Below are 23,726 nucleotides of genomic sequence, written 5' to 3' on the forward strand. Positions count from 1 at the left end.
TGTTGCGGGGACGCTGTCACTGGCGGAGGACCTCCTCGTAGTCACCAGTGGGATCTTGGTGGGTCCTGCTGCTTCTGTTTAGCCCCTGGGCTGGAACCTCTCTGAGCTGCAGGCATCTCACCTCAGCGTAGATGACAGAGAAGTCCTGTGGGAGAGTCAGGTCAGGATGAGGAAGCAGAAGTCACACAGGGGATGAGAAAAGAGCAGGGGCCCCAGCTCACCTCTTCCTGCTGGGATGACTCTGCAGGCATGGCTGTGGGGGAGAGAAGCACCCTCAGGTTAGGGCATTTGTCTCCTTCCCACCTCCTTGCTGGCTGTCTTCCTCTAGAAGAAGGTCAGCCCAGGATGGGAAGGCTGCTCCCCCTTTTACTTCTTGGGACCCCTCTCCCTCAATCTGAAAACAGGTGGGTCTGGGAATCAGGAGACCTGAGTCTAGTTCCAGTTGAACTACACCCCAGCTGTGTGACCTGACAGCAGTCACTTGGCCTCTGAATCTCAGCTTCTTCACCCAGGAAAGGGGTGGTGATGGTAACAGTGACTACCTCACAGGATTACATGAGAAGCTGGAGAGACGAAGGTGTCCAAGATGCTCTTAGAATAACTACTCCAATTATACACCTACCATGTACCAGGTAACCTTTTAGGTGTAAGAATTATATATCTAATGTATCTAGAATATATCTAACAGATATATAAATCTTTATATTTAATCATCTCACATCAACCTGGCCAACTAGGAGTTACTGATTCCTTCTCACATTGGGATGAGAAAACCAAGGCTCAGGGGTGTTTGTGGTGACGGTGGTAATGAAGGAGGGGATGGTGGTGGTAGTGGTGAAGGTGGTAGTCGGGGTGAAGGTGGTGGTCATGGTGATGATGGTGGTCAGGGTGATGGTGATGGCCAGAGTGATGGTGGTGGGCAGGGTGATAATGGTGGTCACAGTGATGATGGTGGTTGTGATACCTCACCCTAGGCCCCAAAATTCCCCTTTACATTAGTTTATTTACTTATATAATTTTTTTCTTTTTGTTTTTTAATGGAGGTACTGAGGATTGAACCCAGGAATTCATACGTGCTAAGCACGCGCTCTGCCACTAAGCTATACCCTCCCCTTCCCCTTCACATTAGTAAAGGTGTTAATTTTGGCCTGAGATCACTCACCTTCGCTCTGCTTTGGGGTTGTACGTACCGCAGTGTAGACAACCCCTGCATCCTCCCCGTTCTCGAAATGAGCTGAAAGAAAGGATGCAGCTTGAAAAGGACCCACCTGCTCTCCCACCCCAAGACCTAAGTGCCCTGAAGGCCCTTGTGGTGGGAAGCCAATCAAGGGCTCTGTCATGGTGAGACCTGGCGGCAGGAGACAGTTATTAACGTGGGAGATCCTTCTTGGCAGACGGTGCCTGCCCCCTGCACCAGACTCTAGCAGCTTCCCCAGCCCCGACATTGTTTAAACTAGAGGTTGGCTAACTTCTGTAAAAAACATAGTAAATATTGTAGGCTTTGCATATACCTGGCTCTGTAGTGTGAAAGCAGCCATACATGGTACATACATGATGTTCTCTGCAAAAATACTTGATGGGCCAGATGTGGCCCATGAGCCACGGTTTGCTAACCCTTGCTCTAAACCTCTGTCCTGGTGGCCAGGCTCCTTTCCTGCTTCCTGCTCCCACCACCAGCTCCACACACTCAGTCCTCACACTCTCCCTGGAAGTCATCTGCTTCCCTCCCCAGATGACTCTAATTCCTGAGACTCGGGGCTCACGAGGCCTTCCTTCTCCTGACTCCCCTTAAGAGGCCCTTCTCTGCCTTTATGGGCAGATCCCGGTCCTGCTGGACGTCCACTGACACACAGTGGGTGCTGCTCTCCACCTGGGGCTGGGGGCAGATTCTGGGATGGAAGAGGATATGAAGGCACAATGCACTGAGTGCCTCAAAGAGCAGGCTGGACAGTGGGGACAGAGAGGCTGCTGGGGGTCTGAGGCTGGTTTGTGAATGAGGGTTAATTCACAGGTCTGAACACAGTTAATTTTTAAGGGATGTTTCCTTGGAAAAATATCCTAGCGGATAGGATGGCTCCATGGGAATCACAAACTGGAAGGAAGCAGGGTCAGAAAGGATGGATCACACCTTTGTATCCAAAGAGCCCAGACCCACCGGTCAGGCTGCTTTTCAGAAGGAGGAAAATCTACTATGTGCCCGAAACAGGGCCAGGGAATTAAAATTCTGTGTCTACTTTAGAGCAAATTTCCTAACCCAGGCACCGGCACAGAGCTGGATATCAAAAAAGCCCCTATTCCTAATTCTTCAGTGTCTCATATTCTTCACAACCAGCTTGCAAAGGTTGTACTATTATTTCCATTTTACAGGTGAGGTGACTGAGGCTGGGAGAGGTGACTTCCCCAAGGTCATACAGTAAGTGGTGGGGACAGAATCTTAAACCACTTTGTATGCTTTTCTCCACTCACATGCTGCCTTTGTGACAGCAGGTGTTTCCAGAACCTTAAAAATTAGTTCCTGGGATAGGAATTGGGTCACATGCGAGCTTTAGAACCCAGCGTCTAAGAAATATTCAATAGCTCGTACAGCAAGGAAGCATCAGAATCACCAGGTAGGATCTCAGAAATAAAAACCAAGAGGGCAACAGCAGGACCTCGTTGTTTATCTATTTTATATATAGTGGTTTGTATCTGCTAATCTCAAACTCCTAATCTATTCCTTCACTTTCCCTTTTTCCCCTTAGTAACGATAAGTTTGTTTTCTATGTCTGTAAATCTGTTTCTGTTTACTAAATAAGTTCATTTGTGTCATGTTTTAAGATTCCACATATGAGAGATATCATATATTTGTCTTTCTCTTTCTGGCTTAACTTCACTTAGAATGATGATCTCCAGATCCATCTATGTTGCTGCAAATGGCATTATTTTATTCTTTTCTATGGCTGAATAATATTCCATTGTGTGTGTGTGTATGTGTACGTGTGTGTGTGTATATGTATATATATATGGCACAACTTCTTTATCCAATCATCTATCAATGGGCATTTTTTTGCGGGGGGAGGTAGGTAATTAGATTTACTTACTTTCTTATTTATTTACTTCTGTATTTATTGTTAGAGGAGGTACTGGGAGTGAACCCAGGACCTTGTGCATGTTAAACAGGCACTCTACCACTTAAGCTACATCTTCCCTCACTGTTGTTGGATATTTAGGTTACATCCACATCTTGGCTGTTGTAAATAGTGTTGCTGTTATGAACATTGGGGTGCATGTGTCTTTTTGAATTAGAGTTTTGTCTGGATATATTCCCAGGAGTGGGATTGCTGGATCATAGGGTAAGTCTATTTTCAGTTTTTTAAGGAATCTCCACACTGTTTCCAGTAATGGCTGCACTAAACTGCATTCCCAGCAGCAGTGTAGGAGGATTCCCTTTTCTCCACACCCTCTCCAGCATTTATCAATTGTGGACTTTTGAATGATGGCCATCTTGACTGGTGTGGGGTGATACCTCATTGTGGTTTTGACTTGCATTTCTCTGATAACTAGCGATATTGAGCATCTTTTCATGTGCCTATTGAGGCCCCTGATTGTTAAACACTTCCTAATGCTCATTTGTCAGGGTGGTGTTTCTGAGTCTCATTCATGGAGAGCTCCGTGAATTCAATGGAACTGTGACAACAGGAAGTAAAATGAACACTTTTAAACAAACTAACCAGAACTTGTACGCTAATGTAAGTGCTACTTTGAGGAGGACCACCTCCCCCCGCCATGACCACATCCTGGTTCTAGCGATACCATCATTGGTCAAAATATTTCGGAAATTGCCTTCAGAGATACAGTCTGATGAATATCTTCAGTGGCGGCACATTTTTGTCTGTTGAGGAATGGCTGTGCTATCTGGAAATGGTTAAGGGTCTTCCAGAGCTGGACATGGAGAAAGAAGCTGTTGATCTGTGTTTCTTGTGTAACTATGGAATTGGGCCTGATGGTGGTTTTCTGAACAACATTCTAAAGAAGGCTTTGTGCCCCTGAGATCCCGAGATGATAGGACTGCCACTGAGAGTCTTATTTTCATGAGAGACAGGTTCCTTAATAACATGGAGCCCACGTGCTCCCAGTTGGCAGTGGCAGTGGCTGGGGGCGTGGAGGTGGGTGGGGAGGCAGAGCTCTGCATGAAGAAGGATGCTCCTTTATTCCCTGTGAACCACATCTCCCTCTTGAGGATCTCCCACCAGCAACTGCTCCTCCACCACCCCCTCTGGGGCTGGGAGGGAGATGGCTGTGCTGTGTTGCTTGACTTTAATGCTCTGACCCAGAGGTCAGTGGACAGAAACACCTGTCTTACTGAGGCCAGGCTGGGCCATTGGCAGGGGGCTTTACGACAGGTGCAGGGATGGTAGAACTCACAGATCTTCAGTTCGTGGTCCCCTACTCCAGCTGCCTCCCCGTGTAGCTCTGGACCTGCCTCCATCTTTGTTTTTTAATTTTATTTTTTGATTGACATGTAGTTGATTTACAATGTTAGTTTCAGGTGTATAGCAAAGTGACTCAGTTATACATATACACACATTTCTTTTCAGATTCTCTTCCATTATATGATATTACAAGAAATTGAATATAGTTCCCTGTGCTATACAGTAGGTCCTTGTTGTTTATCTATTTTATATACAGTAGTGTGTATCTGTTAACCCCAAACTCCTAATTTATCCCTCTTCCCCTGCCTCTATCTTTCTCCTACCACACAGCTATACCATAAAGCAACTCTGGCCTCCATGGAATCTAGACTCAAGACTAAAGGGAAGGAGAGGTGGGAAGTTGGATGGACCAAGGCGGCTAAATTAAAAAGGGAAGAGGAAGTTAGAGGCTAGCTCACATCCTGACTGGGGTTCCTGCTGAGGCAGGGGACTGGGTTGAGGACTGGGGAGAAAACTTTTCAGGTGTCCTGGCTCATGGTCATGGAGGAATACTTGGGTGGTCTTCCTCAAAGAAGAGTCTGGCCTAGCTCCCAGAAAACACATCACAAATTCCTTAACAGAGGGAGCTATAAACTTGAATAAGCAAATCTAGCTTTGGAAGTCTATGAGAGCAATTACTTTTGCCTTTGATAAGTGGGAAATAAAAATACTGCCCCAGGGGAGAAGGACATGGGCAGACTTGAGCTTCTGAAGGTGGATCTGAAGCCCCAGGAGTAAATTGGCACCAAATAGCTTTGGCACTGGGATCCATTGCCTTCAACATGGCCCCAGAGCGAACAAGGGTTAGACTTGGAATAAACTTCTAGCCACCCAAGGTGATTGCTTTGAAAGCCAACATTCCTGCTTAATTATCTTGACTAAGACAGGAAGAAGAGGAGAGTCTGGAACCTCAAAATCAATAGATTACTTGGACATGCCATTTATCTGATTACTTTCACTTCTTTCTCCCTATAGAATTTTTTCTCTATAGAATTTCTCTCATCTGAATTTTAACTAAACTTTTTTTTTCAGTGTCTCTGATTTGCGGAATTAAAGAATACTAAACAGGAGCGAGGGCAGCTTGGGAACCTGCCAGGGTGATGCGCTTAGATTAGGATGAGAAGGTCCTGAGTCCACTCATTGCCAAACTAATACAGCAGGTGTGAGATAGATGCTACCTCATTAACTTAGACCCACAACATCCCAAGAGGGAGACATTTAGTGACCTTTCAAGGGACTGGCCCAAGGTCATGGTCACGGAATTAGTGAACAGCAGTGCTGGGACCAGGCCATTCCCTAGTCCTCTCCACCGTGCTTTCCTGCTGACAAGTTAACATCCACCGCACACTCACCCCAGGCACAGCACAGTGTGGGAACGTGTGTGTGGGGAGAGTATAGCTCAGTGGTAGAGTGTGTGCCTAGCGTGCGTGAGGTCCTGTGTTCCATCACCACTACCTCCATTAAAAATAAATAAACCTAATTGTCCCCCCAAAACAAACAAAAGCAAAAAAAAAAAAAAAGCGTGTATGTGAGCACGCATGCCCAGTGGAGCTCTCGTTTCCTCTTTCCCCTTTACTGAGCAGACCAGCACTCTGCTGACTTTAATGAGAGAGTTGGCAGCCTTGGGTTTGTTCAGTCATATTCACAGTCACGGACTATTTCTCAAATGTGAAGGACACACCTACATTACATTTGGCTTATAAGAACTCCTCTGTTTGTGCCTTTATTCATGCCTGTGTGTGCTGCAGTGTGTTTGTGGGCATCTCTGAGTGACTGAGTGTGTGAGACAGCGTGTCCGTGTGTGTGAGTTCTGGGAGCTGTTAAGTGTCCCTCCACGGGCCCCTTCACATGACATGTGAAGAGAAGTCCTTGCTTCTACCCAATGCCCAGGAGAAGAAAGCGGCTGGTCCTGCAGCCTCTGGCTTTCCAATGGCTGGGCTGTGCCTGGCACAGGGACTCAGCAACCAAGAAAGTAAAAAACGAGTTACTGACCGTTTTTCCTCCAGGGTCTGAAATACCCCAGAAGTGCAGCGGCAATGACTGTCCCACCAAGCAGACTTGCAGGCAGCCAAGGAAGCAGCCAGTTCCTGGTGCTGGTGGGGGCAGACAAGACCCGAGGACCTGGAGGCGAGTAGGGGTGCCCATGAGCATTGGGGATGAAATTCACAAATGCACCCCAGACTGGCGCAGGAGAGGCAGAACGGTGGGCATTAGTGTGAACCACTTGGCCTGGAGGATCCTAGCAGTTGGGAACGAGGGCTGGATTAAAAGATGGCACCATGGACGGGCAATGCCAGGGATGACCGGGTGCCCTGTCCCCCCGTCACGGTGCGCCTCACTCTCCAGTGAATTCATGTTTCCCCGCCTTGTTCAGTGGAAAGATTGTCCAAGCAGGGTCCACACTCAGTCATGCAGTGCCTGCTGTGGGCCCAGGATTGTGTGGGACATGGCGGACACAGAGGAGTGAGAGCTGACCCGGCTGGCTTGCTGGGCTCAGAGCCGGTTGCGGGACAAGACCTACCAACCACGGAGAGGGTCTCAGGCTTGCTTGTCTCTTCGGAGACTCTGTTCTCGGCTTTGCAGGTGTAGTTCCCAGCATCCTGCTCTGACTTCACCAGGAAGAGGAAGGAGGCGGCTCCTCCACGGAGGGCCGTGTGATTTCCCAGCATCTCCCCATTGAGGTAGAATGAGTACAGGATGGGAGGGGAGCCCCTCTGGGCCTCACAGAGGAGCTCCACCCCATACCCCACAGCGAGGCCAGTGGGCCTGGGTCTCAGGGTGAGCAGAGGACTGGACACAGGAGCTGGGGCAGCACACAGTGGGGAGGGTCAGTTGGCCCACCCTTGCTCCTCCCTTAGGGACCCTTCCCCCAACACTCCCAGGGGACCCCACCATCCATTGCCCTGGCCCCTGGGAGTGTCTCCCCATCCCCCACTTACCCCACACCCTGATCTCCAGCCAGGGGCTCTGTTTCTGGACCCCGCCACCCTCAGGGGCCGCCTCGCACCAGTAACGCCCCGAGTCTCCCTCCTGGGCTGCTGGGATGCAGAGTTCTGGGTGGAGGCCCCTGTCCTGCAGGGTGTGGTCCTCCTTGTGGAAGGAGAGGAGGAGCCCCGAGGCCAGCCTCTTGGGGTGTAGCTTCGTCTGGCATCTCAGGGTCACGGGGCTCCCCTCACGAGGCTCATGAGAGGGGATGGCGCTCAGCACAGGAGGCGGGAACAGCTCTGGGGAGAGAGGCCAGGGCTCAGGAGGGGAGTCCTGGACAGTGAGGTCCCAGGAGCCTGAGGCCGAGCTCTGGCACATCCCAGACCAGGGACCTGTGCCCTGTGGGAAACGCTGGCACTGTCTCCCAGCACCCGGCCTCTCACCCCGCCACCAGCTCTGAAACGACCCCCACACCCATGAGCCCCTCTGGGGTCCCAGAAGGCCAGAGCCAGAAGGGCCCCCGAGGTCACCTAGTCCCCAGAGGGGAAGCGTCAGGCCCAGGGCTCAAGGAGGGTGGGCAGCAGGGATCCTTCTGGGCTCTTTCCCGCCCCCACTTCAGGGCAACTCCCCTCCTTCTCTGGCTCCAGACATGCCTCATGGTGGGAGCAGGGCGTGTGGCCGGCATCCTGGATGTCTCAGGGCCTGCAGATTGGCCCAGCATCAGGGGCCACCAGAAATACGGGGCTGCCCCGAGCACTGCTGACCTCTGGACACCAGACCCCTGAGGAGAAGCCTGCTCCCCCAAGCTCCCCAAGTGGTGACTCACCTTGGACTTGGACCATGACAGTCCCTGAGGCCCGTTTGTTCACATGTCGGCCGGAGGTCACCTGCCCAGCACAGCTGTACCGGCCACTGCTCTTCACTGTTGCCGTCCCCATGGACAGAAGCTGGTTGTCCTTAGAGAAATGGAAGGGTTTTCCATCCCTGAAGAAATGCACCCGGGACAGGGCTGCGTTCCTCTCTCCCGAGCATTGCAGAGTCAGGACATCTCCTTCAAACACGGGGTTTGGCCAGACTTGGAGTTTCAGCCAGGCTGTGAGACACAGGAACAGGGTCACCCTGGAGCTACAGGTCATCAGTCCATTTGCTCCCTCTGTCCTCCAGCCCAAGGCCTCCCTGGATGGAGGCTCCTGGACGACACCTTCGCAGTGGTCACTGACCCCAGTCCTTCACACCGGACCAGGGCAGGACCTCTGCATTCCTCCATCCCCTTCCTCTCCCCTTCATCTTTCCTGCTTCTCTATTCCCGTCCCTCCCCTCCTGTCCTCTCCCTGTGCCTGCCCTCTGGCCTCCTTCTCTCCTACCCTCCTGTTCTCCTTTTACACTGTGCTTTCCTCCGTCCACCACCTTGACAAGCTTGAGTCCAGTCGGGTTTTTTCCCATCCATTGTTCTGCCTCATTCCTCTGAATCTGATTCTCCCTTCCCTGGATCGGTTTCTTTTTCCCTGGCGACCTCAGTGTCATTCTGTCTGCAGCGCCCACCTCTGCTGGTAGCTGCACCACTGCCCAGCAGGGAGGAGCTGGCAGGTGGGTGTTGGAAGGGCCATGGCTGGGATCCCTCCCTCCCACTTCCCTCATCGGCTTCCCTAGGCCCAGCCCCCACTGGCACTACCTCCCAGCCACGCTGTGGGGTTCATTTCCACTACGCTTATGGGGAGGGATCTGTCAGCTCTGTCCTCATTTCTTTTTATTTATTTATTTTTTTGGCCGGGGTGGGGGGAGGTAATTAGGTTTCTTTCTTTCTATCCTTCTCTCTCAGATACCGGGGATTGAACCCAGGACCTCCTGCATGCTAAGCATGTGGTCCACCACTATAACCTCCCAGCTCTGTCCTCATTTCTAAAATGCAGTTTATGTCCTGACGTGGGCAAGAGAAGAGCTCCTGGGGACCCAGCATCATCCGCAGGGCTGTCCCAGGCTGGAGCTTTCACATGAGGGAGGTCAGGGGGACGGGCGGGGCTGGAGGGCAAAGGCAGCCGAGGGAGAAGCAAGGCTGACCCACAGACAAGCGTGCCTGCTTCTCTGAGCTTTAATGAGACAGAAAGGGGTCCAGGGCCTTGATGAGTGGAGATGACAGGGGCTCCAGAGCCACACTGAGCGGAGGAGACAGAGGCCAGGGCTACTCGTAAAGGAACCGGGTGGAGGCCCAGAGCCATTCTGCTGGCACTTCAGTCACCCTGTGATCATCGGCAGCCCGAGACAGCGCAGTCCTGGGCCTCTCCTCCTCCTGGGCGCGAGGGAAGACTCCTGAGGACGAGGCCTAGTCTGGTGCTGCTCTGAAGGTGCTTCTGGGGGACCCAGTGGCCCCGTCTTGTCCCTGTCTACTAAGTGTTGGCCCTGAGACACACTTGGAGATGAAAGGGACACAGACAAGACTCACCTGTTTCCCCAATGCAGGGAACTGCAAGAGAACAAAGGGATAGAATTAGATTAAGCAGCCGAGAAAGCTTTCTGACAAGGAGGCCCGGCACCTCATACACAGGTGCCAACATCCATTCAACCAATCAGCCACCAGCCCCCTAAGCACCTAATTGTCTAGCCACCCTCTTGCTCAGTCACCAGGCCACCCGACCACCCCGCCACTCAGCTTTTATGGTGGACCTGCTGCCTGGACTCCTTTGCCTTATCTCAGTTCAAATGTCTTCTTCTTAGGTCTTGCTGGGACCCCTGAATCAAAAGAATTCTCCATCACTCTCACAGTGCCCTCTTGTATCACCATCACAACTCTTTGCACTGTTTGAAATGATCTTATTCATTCAATCGCTTCCTTGCCATCACCTGTCTCCCTCTATCTGGACTGTCAGCTCCATGAGAGCAGGTACGCTGCCTGTCTTGTTCACTGCCATGTCACCTGTGCCTGGACCCTGGTCCGTGTTCGAAGAGCACATGTTGAGTGAAAGCATGGCTGCTTTCCTTCGTGCCCACTCCTGTGGGGCAGGGAACTAAATGCAGCAGATGTACGACTAGACCATTGTGCTCAAGTGCCTGAGGGTCCTAATTACACCTACAGAGGAACGCAGAGAGCAAAGGCGGGACCTGAGTCCTGGGGCCCCATCTGGCCACAGAGCTCTGGGGAACAAAGTACAGAAGTGATCGGGGGAAGGAGGTGAGTTTTCCTGGGAGGAATAATCATCACAGGGCTGTAGGACATGGACAGGTAGCTGGGATGGGTGGGGGAACAATAAACAGGCACTGTGCCATGCCCTGTGTGTGCTGCGCTGGTGCTTTTAGACGAATGAATGTTGGAGCAGACTAGGTGAGAGAGGCCAAGCCAAGAAAGGATGAGCGATGAGGTGAGACAGGTGTGAACAGCTCAAGGGATGGAGGACCCTAAACCCAGGGGCCCAGGTGTATTTAACGGCATGGAGAATATTCTGGACTTTGAGGCAAGGGGTGAAACAATGGACGGTGTAGGGTTGAGTGCATTCACTTGTGTCCTTCATTGCTGACGTGGCCTGGGTGCCAGGCAGAGCCCTGAGAGACCCAAGAATGGCCTTGGGCGGGGAGGTGGGAGGAGACCCCTCAGCAGACGTACGGCACGCGCGTTCACAGGCTGTCCTCCTTGCCGTCCACGCTCCCTGGGGCAGACGGAGGCTTTTCAGCCTCACTCCGTACCTACTCAGCTCAGGGCCAGCCCAGCTGCAAGTTCTCTGCGTGTGCAAAGTTATGAGTCTCCTTCCTACCATCCCGCATCCCCCCCACCTCCACACCTAAACACGCCTTCCGTGAGCTTGGAGTAGTAGAGAGCATGCGGGCTTTGGAACCAGAGGACCTGGACTGGACCCGTGAGTCTGTCTCTTTCTGTGTGACCTTGGGCAAGTGGTTTAAAGCTCAAGAGCCTCCATTTCCTGGTTCTGTCTGTCTGATGGAAACAGTAATAGTCACTCTCCCCTTGCAGAGCAGTCACGTGGATCACACTGACCCACCGCCTGGGGAAGCGGGCACGATGTTAACCGAAAACAGCAAGAAAACCTGACCTCAGGGTGACTGAGACCTCACTGGGCAGTGATGCCACTCCCTCTTTTCCCGTCTCCATCGGAAAACGATTTTGCAGCTACAAAGTGACGAACAGACAGAGCTGAGGGCCCTGAAGCCTGTAACAGGAGAGAAGGCATCCAGAGAGCAACAGACACTTCAGATGAGCGTGTGTCTCCAGATCCCCACAACTGGGGCACCGGGGCACTGCCAGATCTTGGGGCTGTCATTGCAGAAACACTGTCTGTAACAAGACAGCCACCAACTGGGGACGCACAGAGTGGGTGGCACCTGCTTACAGTTGTTCCTATGAGGACCCGGGGGCCTCAGTGAGCTACAGGCTGAAGATGAGGTGACAGTGTGACAGGAAGCTGAGAGTGATTGTCAGGCTAAGTTGCACCACAGGGTCCCTGACAGTGGAGGCGGCAGCCCCACTGACCCTGCTCTCGGCAGGCAGGCCACGAGGGGAGGGAGGAGAAGACCCAGCTCCTGGCCCAGCGACCAAGCACATCAAGGCCAAGCAGACCAGGACAATGAACAGGGTCGAGAAACCGTTTCCTGTCAGAGGGACTGGGTGACACTTATTGGAGAAAGATGAGACAGCGTAGGGGTTACATAGTGGCCTTCAAATATTTGGTAGGGGAGGGACAGTTACTTCATAGGGCAGAAGAGGAACTAATTCATGGAAATGAGAGCAGAGAGGCAGGTTTCAGCTCCGCGTGAGGGAGGATCTTACAGTCGGGCTCTGCCACACTGGAACATTCTGCTTTGCCAAGCGGTGGCTGCCATGCAGCTGGGGGGTTGCGTATTGTGGACCTTGTGCATGTACGTGAGGGTGGCCGTCAGTGCTGGAAGTGATGCTGGCCAACGCACAGCTCAGGAGAAGATAAAGGTTCATCTCCTAAACTTCAAATATTTGAGGAGGGTATAGCTCAGTGGCAGAGTGCATGCCTAGCATGCATGAGGTCCTGGGTTCAATCCCCAGTACCTCTACTAAAATAAATAAATAAACCTAATTACCTCTTCCCGAGACAAATAAAAAATCCTCCCCAACAAATTTAAAAAAAGGTGAAAAACAAAATAAATATGTCTTTAGTGTAGAGTCATGCACTGATACCCAATACTTGTAATGGACACCATTTATTATGTGACCATGCCGCGGCAGGCACTTTAAATACATTTTATTTTCTAGTTTTACCTGATTAGAATCCAACCGCATCCAGACAAGAGGTAGTGAAGTACACTGGAGAAAGCATCGGGGTTTGGCCTCAGATGGACTTGGGCCTGCATCTCTCTTTTGCTGTTGCTAGCAGGGTAGTTGTAAGCAAATTTCTTAACGTTTTTGACCTGTTTCCTCAACTGTTTAATAGGGATAAAAAATATATCTGCCTTATAACATCCTGAAAGTTAGATGAGATCATGTATGTAGTACAGGGTAGGCATTCAGGGTTTTGTTCTTTTTTTCTTTGTCTCTCTGGCCACATCTGAGGAAAACTAGCACCCGAGAGGAAACGGAGCTCTGTCCTTACGATAACTCCGTTCCTTCACATTCAGCCAAATCTTAGGCTGGCTTTCCGGGGTCCTGAGCATCAAGTGTGACGCAGTCAGGCCTGGGTTCTCCATACACTGTCCACTCGTCAGCCAGTCACAGACTCTCCCTCCTTCTCCCCTCTCTCCTGTCCAGATCCTGGGTTACACGCTGGGAAGCTCTTAGACTTGATCTGGTCAAGTCCAAGGGCAATTCCTTTCACCAGGTAGTGATTTGCGCTTGGGACGCTCCCCTCCGGAGTACGCGCAGGCGCGCGGCCATCCCGTGCCCGCCCTCAGTGCAAGCATTGACCTCCGCACTTGTCCAGGCGGCCATTCATAGAACACACAGGGCACACGGAGACGTCGGGGAAGGAAGAGCCCTGAGCGGGAACAGGTGTTTTCTGTCCCAGGGCTAAATTCCCACAACCTCTGTCCAGGAAGAGAGTGTATTTAAGAATGGTTTTGCTTTTGGTTCAGTGAAAACAAACGACTGGGATCAAGTTTAAAACAAAAAGTCAGTCAACTCAGAAACCGTCAAGTGAAGAGAAATAAATGCCCAGACTTGTTTCTTTCAGGTGTAGCTGGGGACAGCGGCTGAGACTGAGCTGAGTCTGGGGGAGACCAGTAACCCACCCGCCGCAACAACCCTCTGCCTGCAGACCAGTCCCTTCAGTCACGGGCTCGGGTGACTGGCCCCGGGGTTAGTGGATCAAGGAGAGAGATATGAATTCAGAAGAATCGCTTTGATCCTGCAAATCGCTCCCATGGACAGTCAGACCTGAAACAGACACCCTCCACCCCCTCCAACCAGAGAGAAGGTGCAGGCAAAAGAGGAAAGGTCAGTTTGAAGAGGGCTTTGGACATTCAGAGCATAAACCTCTTGATCAAGTGAGAAGCCCAGTCATTGCTGGCTGGTTCTAAGAAAAAGTCGAGGCTTCATGAAAATTATTTCCTAAAACCCCTTGCTCACCTTGCTGAGCGAAATGCGGGGAACTTCTTTTTTCCCTATTCCCCTGATCTGTCCTCTGACACCCCCAGCAGCCTCCTTTCCTTCTGCAATTCCGTTCTCTTTCCGAGATAGCCCTAATGGCTATTTTAACCCGGTTTTACAGGGTAAAAATGTCACTGGGCCTCCGAATGTGATTTTCTGCCTCCCTAAATTAGCTCTGATACATCGAAGGGTTGTCCTTCGAAGGACCCAGGAAAATGGAATAGGAAACGGTGGGCCTCCCCCACGCCCCCATCCCATCGCTCTCAGGCAGGCCCACGTGCACACCCTTGTCTCAAACTCCAGCCATCAACCCACTTGAACTGGGAAAGGTGAAATCAGGAACTTGGTGTCTCAGGAGCGACTTACAGTCTTTGGTGCCCAGGAGGGGATGCTCGCGCTTGCTGACTTACCCAAGAGCAGCACAGCCGTCCAGAGCAGCATGGGGCCTGGTCTGGCGCCGAGGGAACACAGGACAGACTGACTGAAGGCAGGGGCGAGGCTGGCAGGGGGAGCACGTGGGCCACAGGGTGACCCCTTCTGAGGCGGATGGTGTTATTGCTTGAAAATCTAAGTACAGGAAGTGGGGAAGAGGAAACTTTTAAAGCACAAATTGATGTTTCTTCTTTGGTAGAAGGGCTGTTACACGAATGAATTTTCTTGACCATGAAGCATATAAGAGTCAGGAAAATCACTAGCTAGCCCTTTTGGACTCTCTTCCTGGGGTTTGAAAAAGCTCAAGCTAGGAACTACGATGGGACATGGCTCCAGAAAGATCCAGAGACTGCCAGAAGTCGCTTGGTCCCAGCATCACTAAGTCTGGAAGGTGGCATAGCCCTGGAAACATTAAGATCTTTCGTCCCCACCCTAAGTGACCTCCAGTTCCCCAAGGTGTCTTCTTCAAGGACAGGCAGAGAAGCAGAATCCTGAAAAATAGTCCACCAGACCGTCAGTTCAGGAGAGAATCAGGGATCGATGGGGATGGAGTAGAATGGGGCTGGAGGTTCTGAATCAGAGGCTTTAAGACTCTCAGGTTACTATTTTGAGAAGAATTCTTCATTGGAAGATGCCATGAAGAGAGTGACCAGGCAAGCCACAGGGTGACGAGATATTTTCAATACATACGCCTGACTGAGGACTCCTGTCTGAAACACAAGAACTTCTACAAGTCAATAAGAAGACAGACACCCCACTAGAAAAATGGGCAATACTTTGGATAAGTACTTTATAAAATCAGATATCCAAGTGCCCAAAAAGCACAGGATAAAGAACGCGACTTCATTAATCACTGTGGAAATGCAAATTCAAACTGCAATGACATCCCCCGTAAGAATGGCCCAAACTATAGACGACCAAGTGCTGGGGAGGATGCGAAGTGGCAGGACTCTTGTGCACTTCTAGAGGGAATATAAATCGGTACATCCACTTTGGAAAACAGTGTGGCAGCATCTAAAACTGAACATACGGCTGTCTGACGACCCACATTTTCACTCCTAGACATACGCATGTGTGGACACCAAAAGGCATGTTCAAGAATGTTCGTAGCAGCCTCACTCATAACAGATAAAAACTGGAAACTACTGGTCTCTCAACAGAGAAGGACCCACCCCCACACAGCCCATATCCTTTGAGGACCAAATAGCTGAGTTTAAAATGAAGCACAGAGAGTTGAGTAAAGTATCAGGGAGCAGTAAGGTTTTCCCCTGGAAGCCTTTGGGTAGAAGTTTCACATAGTCTGGAAAGAATCCGATGTGCTTATATTGAAGGCAGGAATGGAGAGGGTGAATTTTCTAAGTTTTCTGGCGTGAGATTCTCTGAGTCCATGGAAATGGGAAACGAATCTGGCGCTGACTGGTTTGCCCTCGGGACCTTTTTGTCTGGAGTACACGCATTATAACCTGAGAGTCTTAGAGCCTCAGATTCAGAACCTCCAGCCGCATTCTCAATTCTTTTGAGACTCAGTTGATTGGGAGAGAGGTTAAAGCAGCGAGGAAGTAAAGCAGGAATTGATACCTTGCTGGCTCACCCCAAGATGGTAACATTTATACATTTCCTCTGTTGTTCTTTTCCCAACAGATCTCTCAATTTGAGTTGTCTCTGTTCAGCTGCAGGTCTCCAGGGTGAGGTGACAGCCCTGCAGATCTCCAGCTAAGGTAGGAGACAGGTGTGACCACAAATGGTCTAGCTTGCAAGCGCTGGAGGTGCTTTGCAGGCAGAATGGTTGAAGCCTCGGCCTCTCGCTGCTCTCATCGGGTTCCAGCAGCATGAGTGTGTGAACCCTCCCTGACCTCTCACTTCACCCCTGCAGAGTGAGACTTGTTGCACCTTCAGAGGTGTTAGTGAAACTGGCTCTCAGAGCTGAACTGGCTGCACACTGCTACTCGGGGATGGTCACTCAAGGGAAGAAGGGCTGCTGCCCGGGTCAGGGTTCTTCCTGGACCCAGGCTGACCTTGAATCAAGACTGGGATGGGCTAGGGGTGGATCAAAACCCATACTACTATTCCTCTAAGGGAGTGAGGGGCTAAAAGGAGGCAGGGAGGATAATAGGGTGGGATTCTCATCCAAAAGGGCTTGATACCCAGGGGCCCTCATTTTTTTTGTTGTTGTTTGTTTTTTTTTTGTTTTGTTTTTAATCTATTTTCTACACAGTAGTTAACATTTTCAAATCTCCAACTCCCAATTTATCCCTCACCCCACCCCCCCACAACCATAAGTTTGTGTACCATGTCTGTGAGTCTATTTCTGTTTTGTAGATGCGTGCATTAGCCCTCATTACTCAGGGTCAGCTGGCAGGAGAGCATCTGTGGGGGACAATGGCTTCTGGGGGTGGGAAGATTCAGGGCCACTCCTAGGAGGTAAGAGGGGAGAGCAGCGTAGCTGGGGTTTGGGGGCAACTTTGGGCATGGAGACATGGTGTGCCCCAGAGCCCACTCACCCGAGCTTAAATCCTTGTTCTGGATAATAATCTGCTGAGATCTTGGTGAAGTTTCTAACCTCTCTGCACCTCAGGGTCCTTATCTCGAAAGTGGATAAACGATTGCACTTGCATTACTGGTTGTTAGGAAGGTTACAGGAGATAACGTGGGAAACGCTCAGACAGCGCCGTCTAGTGGAACTTTCTGTGATGATGGAGATGTTCTCTGGGCTGTCCAGTTCAGTAGTTATGAGCCACATGGAGCTACCTGTGGTTGGCTAGTGATACCGAGGAACTGAAATTTTAATTGTTTTTAATTTTACTGAATTTAAATTTAACTAGCTGCAGGTGGCTAGTGGCTACCATGGCAAATACTGCAGGCTTAGAACAATGCCTGGCAAGTGGGACGTGCTTGCTAAAGATTAGCTCTGGTTACAAGGAAAAGAGTCAGGAAGCCTTGGGCCACCAGAACTTTCCTTTTAACCTTAGCTTTTACCGGTAAGGCGCAGAGAGGTGAAGTAATTTGTGCAAAGGTACTCAGTCATAAAGCCTGCTGGGATCGGGGCCACGTCCCGAGCTGAGACTGGAGGCCAAAGGAAAGACTTGACATCATTTCTCTGGGTGAAGTCTGGAAGAGAGAACAAACTGAGGAAATTTATCAAGAGCCTAGAATTTAGGACAGGTGCTGTAAAGACTAGAAGCCCAGAGAAGGTGGAGCCAGACTGGGACTGCATCTCTGGGCCTGGCCTGCAGCGGGCAGAAAACGCCAGGAGGTATCTGGTCCCCACTCTCTTCGCCTTTTCCTTCTACAGACCTGGAGGGAGCTTCAACGGGGCAATAGAAACGTTTGCATCAGGTCTGCAGCGACCCCTTGTGGCTACATGGACAACTGCCCTCAGGGGGGAGTCTGTTAATACTGAAAAGCACATCTGGATTCATCCATCAAGCTTTATGCTTTATTTTTTAGCTCTTGCTCAATGAGCAGTCCATCCCTGCCTCTGGGAGCTCAGGAGGAGACAGGCATATACTCAGGGTAGTCTTTGTGCTTCTTAAAGCATTTTTTTCATGCCTCCATTATCCTATTTTATCACACCGAATTGTATTTGTTTTACTGTCTCGCTCTAATTCCAGTCTGTGATTTTCCAGAGCCAAGGGCCAAGTCTAATTCATATTTGCGTCTCCAGACCTGGCACAGGAAGAGCGTTCAAGATACACCAAAGTATAATTTTTAGACATTCTGGAGTCAGAAAGAGCTGGGTTCTAATCCTGCTTCTGCTACTTACTAAGCAGCAGAGGGAGTGGAGGGTGACTTACTCTCACTAACCTCAGATTTTAAATCTGTAACATGGCAACAAGAACACTGATTTCTAGGATCGTGGAGAAGATTAAACTTGTGCACACACAGTATCTTGTACACTCACCCTTTTATCTTTGCAGGAGCCTTGTGGTACCAGTGCTATATGAACCTTCTCTCCCTTGAGTTTGGTCACGTGATCTCAACTGGCTCTTTCCCATGGATGCTTCTGAAGGATGCGCAAATCTCTTTCATCTTCAAACCAAACCGTTCCAGCACCCCTTCTCTGGACTCCACACTCGCCGCGAGCCCCATTCACAGTCCCTAGACTTCAAAGAGGTGTATGGCTGCCTTTCCCAGGCGGGGTTCTGAGCGCTGCGGGATCTCAAATGGTTGCAGGTGTTAGAAGATATTGATCATCTCAGTCCTCAGGGGACCTGCGTGGGGCCACACTGCCAGCAGGGGGCAGCCTTGTTCAATGACCTGATGTTCCACGGAAACACAACTTCTCTATGTGCCACAAAGCGAAAAGGTCTGGGAGACGCCGGTGTGTAGTCTCCTGTCTCCATCTGCTCCCCTCTCATTCATCCCTCACCTCGCCCCAGTCTGGCTTCAGTCCCCTTCACGTCTCCAGCACATCCCATGGACAGGTTTTGGCGCACATTCTGTTTGCCTGCTGCTGATTGCTCCCTCCTTCCCTAAACCCTGGACTGACACCTCTCCTGGTTTTCCTCCGGGCTCTCTGGCCACTCCTTCCCATTCTCTGCAGGCCCTGCTCCCTCCTCCAGGGGCTTTGAAGAAGTTCCTCCGACCCCAGTCCCGAACCCTCGTCTCTTTTCACTCACAGTCTCTCGCTAAACATTCTCATCTGTGGTTGTGGTTTAAATGATCGCTTCTGATGCAGTGAACGACTCGCAGATGTGTCTTTGTAGCGCAGGCCATAACCTTGCATTTAAGACAGGAAACTGCTTACCGGAGGGCTCAGAGGTTTCTCAAGCCCAAGACTGAACCCAGCCTCTGCCTTCTACCCTGGTCCGCTTCCGGCGTTCCCCGTGTTTGTCCGCAGCACCACTCACCACCCAGCCATGCATGCCAGGAACCTGGGGTCATGACTCTGATTTGCCCCAAAATGCAAATCAGCCCAGCGAGAATGTTCCCATACCCTGACCCTTTCAGATAACAGGGATCTTGTAGGTGTGCCTGCACATGTGCTTTGTATTTCCGATGTTTGCAGTTTCCCCACTGCCTGCCCTCACTGTCAGCCTGACCTAAATCCCAGTCATGTCTTAGATTTCAGTTTCTATATCCATTCCTGTGGAAGCTCCTTCCTGACCCCTGCCCCCGACCCAGGCTGGCTTAGCTGCACATATACCTGTCTCAGTGTTTAGCACATCTGTCTGGCATTGTGTTGACGCCCTGGGTGCCTTCCCCTGCCCAGGACTGCAAGCTCTCTGAGGGCCCCCGGCACATTTGCCTTGTCCTCTGCGGTGCCTTCAGTGCCTGGCACAGAGCATATGCTCAGCAAATATGTGTGGGACCGACACTGAGATAGAGCGGAGGCCCCCCTCTCACTGGTCCTGCTCAGAGACAGCCAGCGAGATGGCTGCTGAATCGTCACTCTGTCTGCCCTTTCTCAGGTCCTCTCACCCTCCATTCTCTTACTCATAAATAAGTGGATTTTATGGTGAGAGCCCCCTACCTAAAGGTGCTTGGTTGACTCTGAGCTAGCCAGTATCCAAATAATCCAGTGTCTCTATTCCTTCCTTCCTGGCAGTGGGAGATGGTCAATTTCTTGCGTGGGGAGGCGGGAGGGGGCTTCCATCTACTCTCAGTAGTTCCTTTGAATCACAACACTACCCCTCTACTTCCTTACCTTTAATTGTATACATACCTGTTACATTTCTCCGTGCACGCATTTCCCTGGGTTGCACGTTTAAATGTTTGCAGTTGTGCTTCAGCTTAGGGCAGCCTTGATGAGAAGCCTGTGGTCACCAAAAGCTGCCTTAGAAATTAGGGAATGGCTCTGTAGAAGGGGCTGGTAACAGGTGGAGGCACATTCTTCCCTGGAGATTGAGGGAGAAAAGCATATATAATTAAAGCAATAAATTGGATTTTTTGGGGTTCTCTGTTTACCATTGTCAAACATAATCTATTTCATGCATTTATGCAGAACGCATAAAATAGGTCAGATTTAATTTTCTTCAGTTTGCTTATTTTCCCCTCCAGTTCCCTGGCAGACACAGAACCTGACGGAAACAGGAACGCTACAGACATGTGTATTTGGGGGGGGTGGTAAAGGATTTAGTGCACTGGGCCCTGGGAGTTGGATGCCTGTGAGCAAATAAAAACTAAAAAGGGGGATGCGGTATCTGGGAAAGTGCATGGTGTTTGGAGTCAGACATTCCTGAGTGAGGATCCCGGCTCCGCTGCGTTCACTGTGCAGCTTGGGTTCATTCTCCTCTCCTCCCTGCTTTCATGCCCTCCGCTGCCGCCACCGCCAATTTCTCTCTCCACTAGATTCTCTTCACCTACAGGTGGACTCGCACAAATACCACCTCAACGTCGCCCTCCGCCCTCCGCATCCCTTTCAGCTTCCACCCCACATCTCTCCTCCCTTTACCGCCAAGCTTCTCAAAAGAGCCGCCTGCCCTCACCGGGCCCGCACCTCAGTCTCCGGTGATCTGGCTGCAGCCCCCACCACGCCGCTGAACTGCCTTTGTCCCAGTCACAGTGACTCCTGTGTGGCCAGCCCCGAAGACCGCTCCCTGCCCTCTGATTAGCTGGCTCCTCAGCAGCGTTTCCAACAGTCAGAGCCACTTCCCTCTTGAAACACATTTCTTTCTGGGCATCCATCAGTCCCCCCGCTCCTGATCTTCCTCCCACCTCTCTGGCTCCTTCTGCTTAGTCTCTGCTCGATCCTCCTTTCTGGACACTGAACATAGGGCTCCTCAGAGTTCAGAGCTGGGCTGTCTCCCCTCCCCTCCCCTCCTCTCCCCTTCCCTCCCCTCCCTCCCTCTTCTGATCTCTTCACTTTTTCCACTGCCTCCCTAGTCCCATGGCTTTAAATGGTGTAGGGCAACCCCAAATTTATACCTCCTGACCTGACCTCGCCCCCATTTGGGCAACTGATGGAAATGTAACATATCCAAAATAAAACCCTTCATACCTCTCCTCCTTGCGGGGAAGAAACATACAAACGGCCCTCTCATGGTCCCCACCCTCCTCCCCAGGTTTTCTCATCCCAGGAAAATTGCCACGAGTTACTCAAAGAGAAATTTCAGAGTCATTCCTCAGTTCTGTTGGTTCTTCTCCAAAATATATCTCAAATACACCGATCCTCCCCATCGTACTGCTGCCGTTATCCTGGCACTCCCCATCTCTTTTGCCCGCATTACTGTGAAAGCCTCCTAGTTCCTTCCCTGCTCTGCTCCCGCCCTCCCACGCATTTCACACACAAAAACCAGGTGACCTCTCGGAACATAAACGGACGCAGGGTAAATTCTGCTCTGCTTGAGACTTGCAGCGTCTCTCCATTGCACGGAGAATACAACACACCCCTTTTATAACGCCCAGCAGGGGGCGCCCTCTCTCCCTCCCTGGCCTCTTTTGAAGCCACCTGCTTCTCTTACTAGATGATCCTTCAGGTCGGCTAGAGACCACAGCTCCTCTCCTCAGGGCTTTCAACTGCTTTTGCCTTAGAGGCTCTGCCCCCCTCCACCACCTCCCGTCCCCCACCCCCACCCTCTGTGAGGGGTGTGTGTGTGTGTGTGTGTGTGTGTGGCTATTAAAGGCTCAGAAAAGTGTAACAGATAACATAGGAAACATCTGGGTATCCACCACCCAGCTCTATAGAACTCTACAATGTTGCCATATATGCTTCAGATTTTTGTCTTTCTTAAAGGAATAAAGCAGTTCTGAATTAGCTGGAGAGCCCCCCCACCACCCCTTTCCCCAATTCTGTTCTCTCTTCCTTCCCAGAAGGAACTCTTGGATTTGGTATTTGTCATTCCCATTTTTTAAAAAATACTTTCATTACATGCATGTGTACCCATCAACAATACAGAGCATTGCTGGCATAGTTAAATTTTATGTAAATGGTCTTTTACTGTGGGAGGATTCTGCAGCTCGGCAGGCTGTGTGAGCTGGACCCATGCTGACACATGTGGCTCTGGCTGTCATTCCCACCGTGGCACAGTATTTCATTGGATACAAAGTCTAACTTTATTTATTCTCCTAATGATGGATAATGGTGCCACTTTCGATTTGGGGCCATTATCAACACTGCTGCAAAGAACATTTGCACACGTCTCTTTCGGCACACATTTGAGAACTTCTCTAAGGCAAGACTTTAAAATCGGAATTTCTGAGTAATAGTGTATGCACTTCTTCCACTTGACTAGGTAGTGTCAGACTGCTTTTCAAAGCGGTTAAACCAATTTCCACTCCCACGGCAGCCTGGGCGTTTCCGGAGCTCTGTACTCTCACCTACCGAGAGGCCCAGCTCGGTCTGGCCCCCGGGGGCGCCACGCAGCCAAGGCGCAGCCGGCGGACTCTGCCCTTCTCTCTGCTAGTTCGTGGTCCCCTGGCCTGGCAGGTAGTCGTTGCTGAGGACAGGATCCCTGAGGTGTCTTTAGGGTGCACTCCAGCCCCTGGGTCTTAATCCTCCTCTCCTCCAAATATTTTCTGAAATTTGAAGGGAAGACAAAACCAAAACGTCTCCATCTTGAACTAAAAGCAACATCTGTACGCTTAACGTCCAGAATACACAATGCTAACAGTTTAACACATATATTTGCTTCAGATGTTTTCTTTCTAAGAAACAAAACATTCCAGTTACACTTGACATGCTCCTTCTTATTCTTTTACCTCCTTGTCTTCCAGGAGAGGGCGGAGATCCTGTCTGGTGGGTATCCAAACCATTTATTTGTACAGCATATGTATTATCCACAAACAATTTATAGACTTGTTTGTTTTTATTTACACAAATGGTATTCTGTACCTAATATTCTGCATGTTTCTTTCCTGTGCACACAACATTGGTTCCAAGATAAATCTATGCTGATGCTTGCATATCTAGTTCCGTGTTTATCCATCCTCCTAACAATATATTTTTAGATTGTTTGCCGTTTTTGGCTATTTAAACAATGCCGCATCCACACTTCATCAGAACAGAGACTTTGGGGTTTTGTGTATGCTTACTTTTGAACCCCTAGAAGTGTACCTGGCACTTAGTAGGTGCTCAGTAAATTTATATTGAGTTAATGAATAAATGAACAGCCTGATGTATGTTTCTAGGTTGCTCACATGCAGAATTTGTTCAGAACATACATAGGAAAATGAAGTGGGGGGAGGGTATAGCTCAGTGGTAGAGTGTGTGCTTAGTAGGCATGAGGTCCTGGGTTCAACCCCCAGTACCTCCATTAAAAAAAAAAAGTTAAAAAAAAAAAGTGAAGGGCCTGGATTTTCAGGTGAGCTTGCCGTCCCTAAAGGTGTTGTGCTGACTTACCTACCCCTCAGCAAATCTGAGAGTTTTTATTTTCTCCTATCTCGGTCACCTTTGGTGTATTGAGATCTGATATATGTGTGTG

The 23,726-nt window shown here is 50.4% G+C and overlaps 1 protein-coding gene across 1 annotated transcript; it reads right to left on the reverse strand.

The window, feature by feature from the left end:
* Positions 1 to 16: 16 nt before the first annotated feature.
* Positions 17 to 15,971, reverse strand: LOC102541276 (Fc receptor-like protein 6). The gene is made up of 12 exons (XM_072946911.1): positions 15,956 to 15,971; positions 14,343 to 14,378; positions 9,817 to 9,837; positions 8,203 to 8,469; positions 7,391 to 7,675; positions 6,973 to 7,254; positions 6,444 to 6,572; positions 1,163 to 1,234; positions 759 to 964; positions 304 to 394; positions 222 to 253; positions 17 to 145 (listed from the first exon to the last, which is right to left on the reverse strand). The coding sequence occupies exons 1-12, from the start codon at positions 15,969 to 15,971 to the stop codon at positions 17 to 19; spliced, it is 1,566 nt and encodes a 521-aa protein (XP_072803012.1).
* Between the last annotated feature and the right edge of the window lie 7,755 nt (positions 15,972 to 23,726).

Source organism: Vicugna pacos, chromosome 21 (genome assembly GCF_048564905.1).
Source record: "Vicugna pacos chromosome 21, VicPac4, whole genome shotgun sequence".
NCBI classification, from domain to species: Eukaryota; Metazoa; Chordata; class Mammalia; order Artiodactyla; family Camelidae; genus Vicugna; species Vicugna pacos.

Excerpts from the sequence above, each read along its gene's own strand:
- LOC102541276 (XM_072946911.1), bottom strand. Across the intron at positions 9,838-14,342 it reads GACGGCTGTGCTGCTCTTGG|TTCCCTGCATTGGGGAAACA; the intron begins GTAAGTCAGCAA and ends GTTCTCTTGCAG. Across the intron at positions 395-758 it reads CTTGGTTTTCTCATCCCAAT|ATTGAGGGAGAGGGGTCCCA; the intron begins GTGAGAAGGAAT and ends ACCTGTTTTCAG.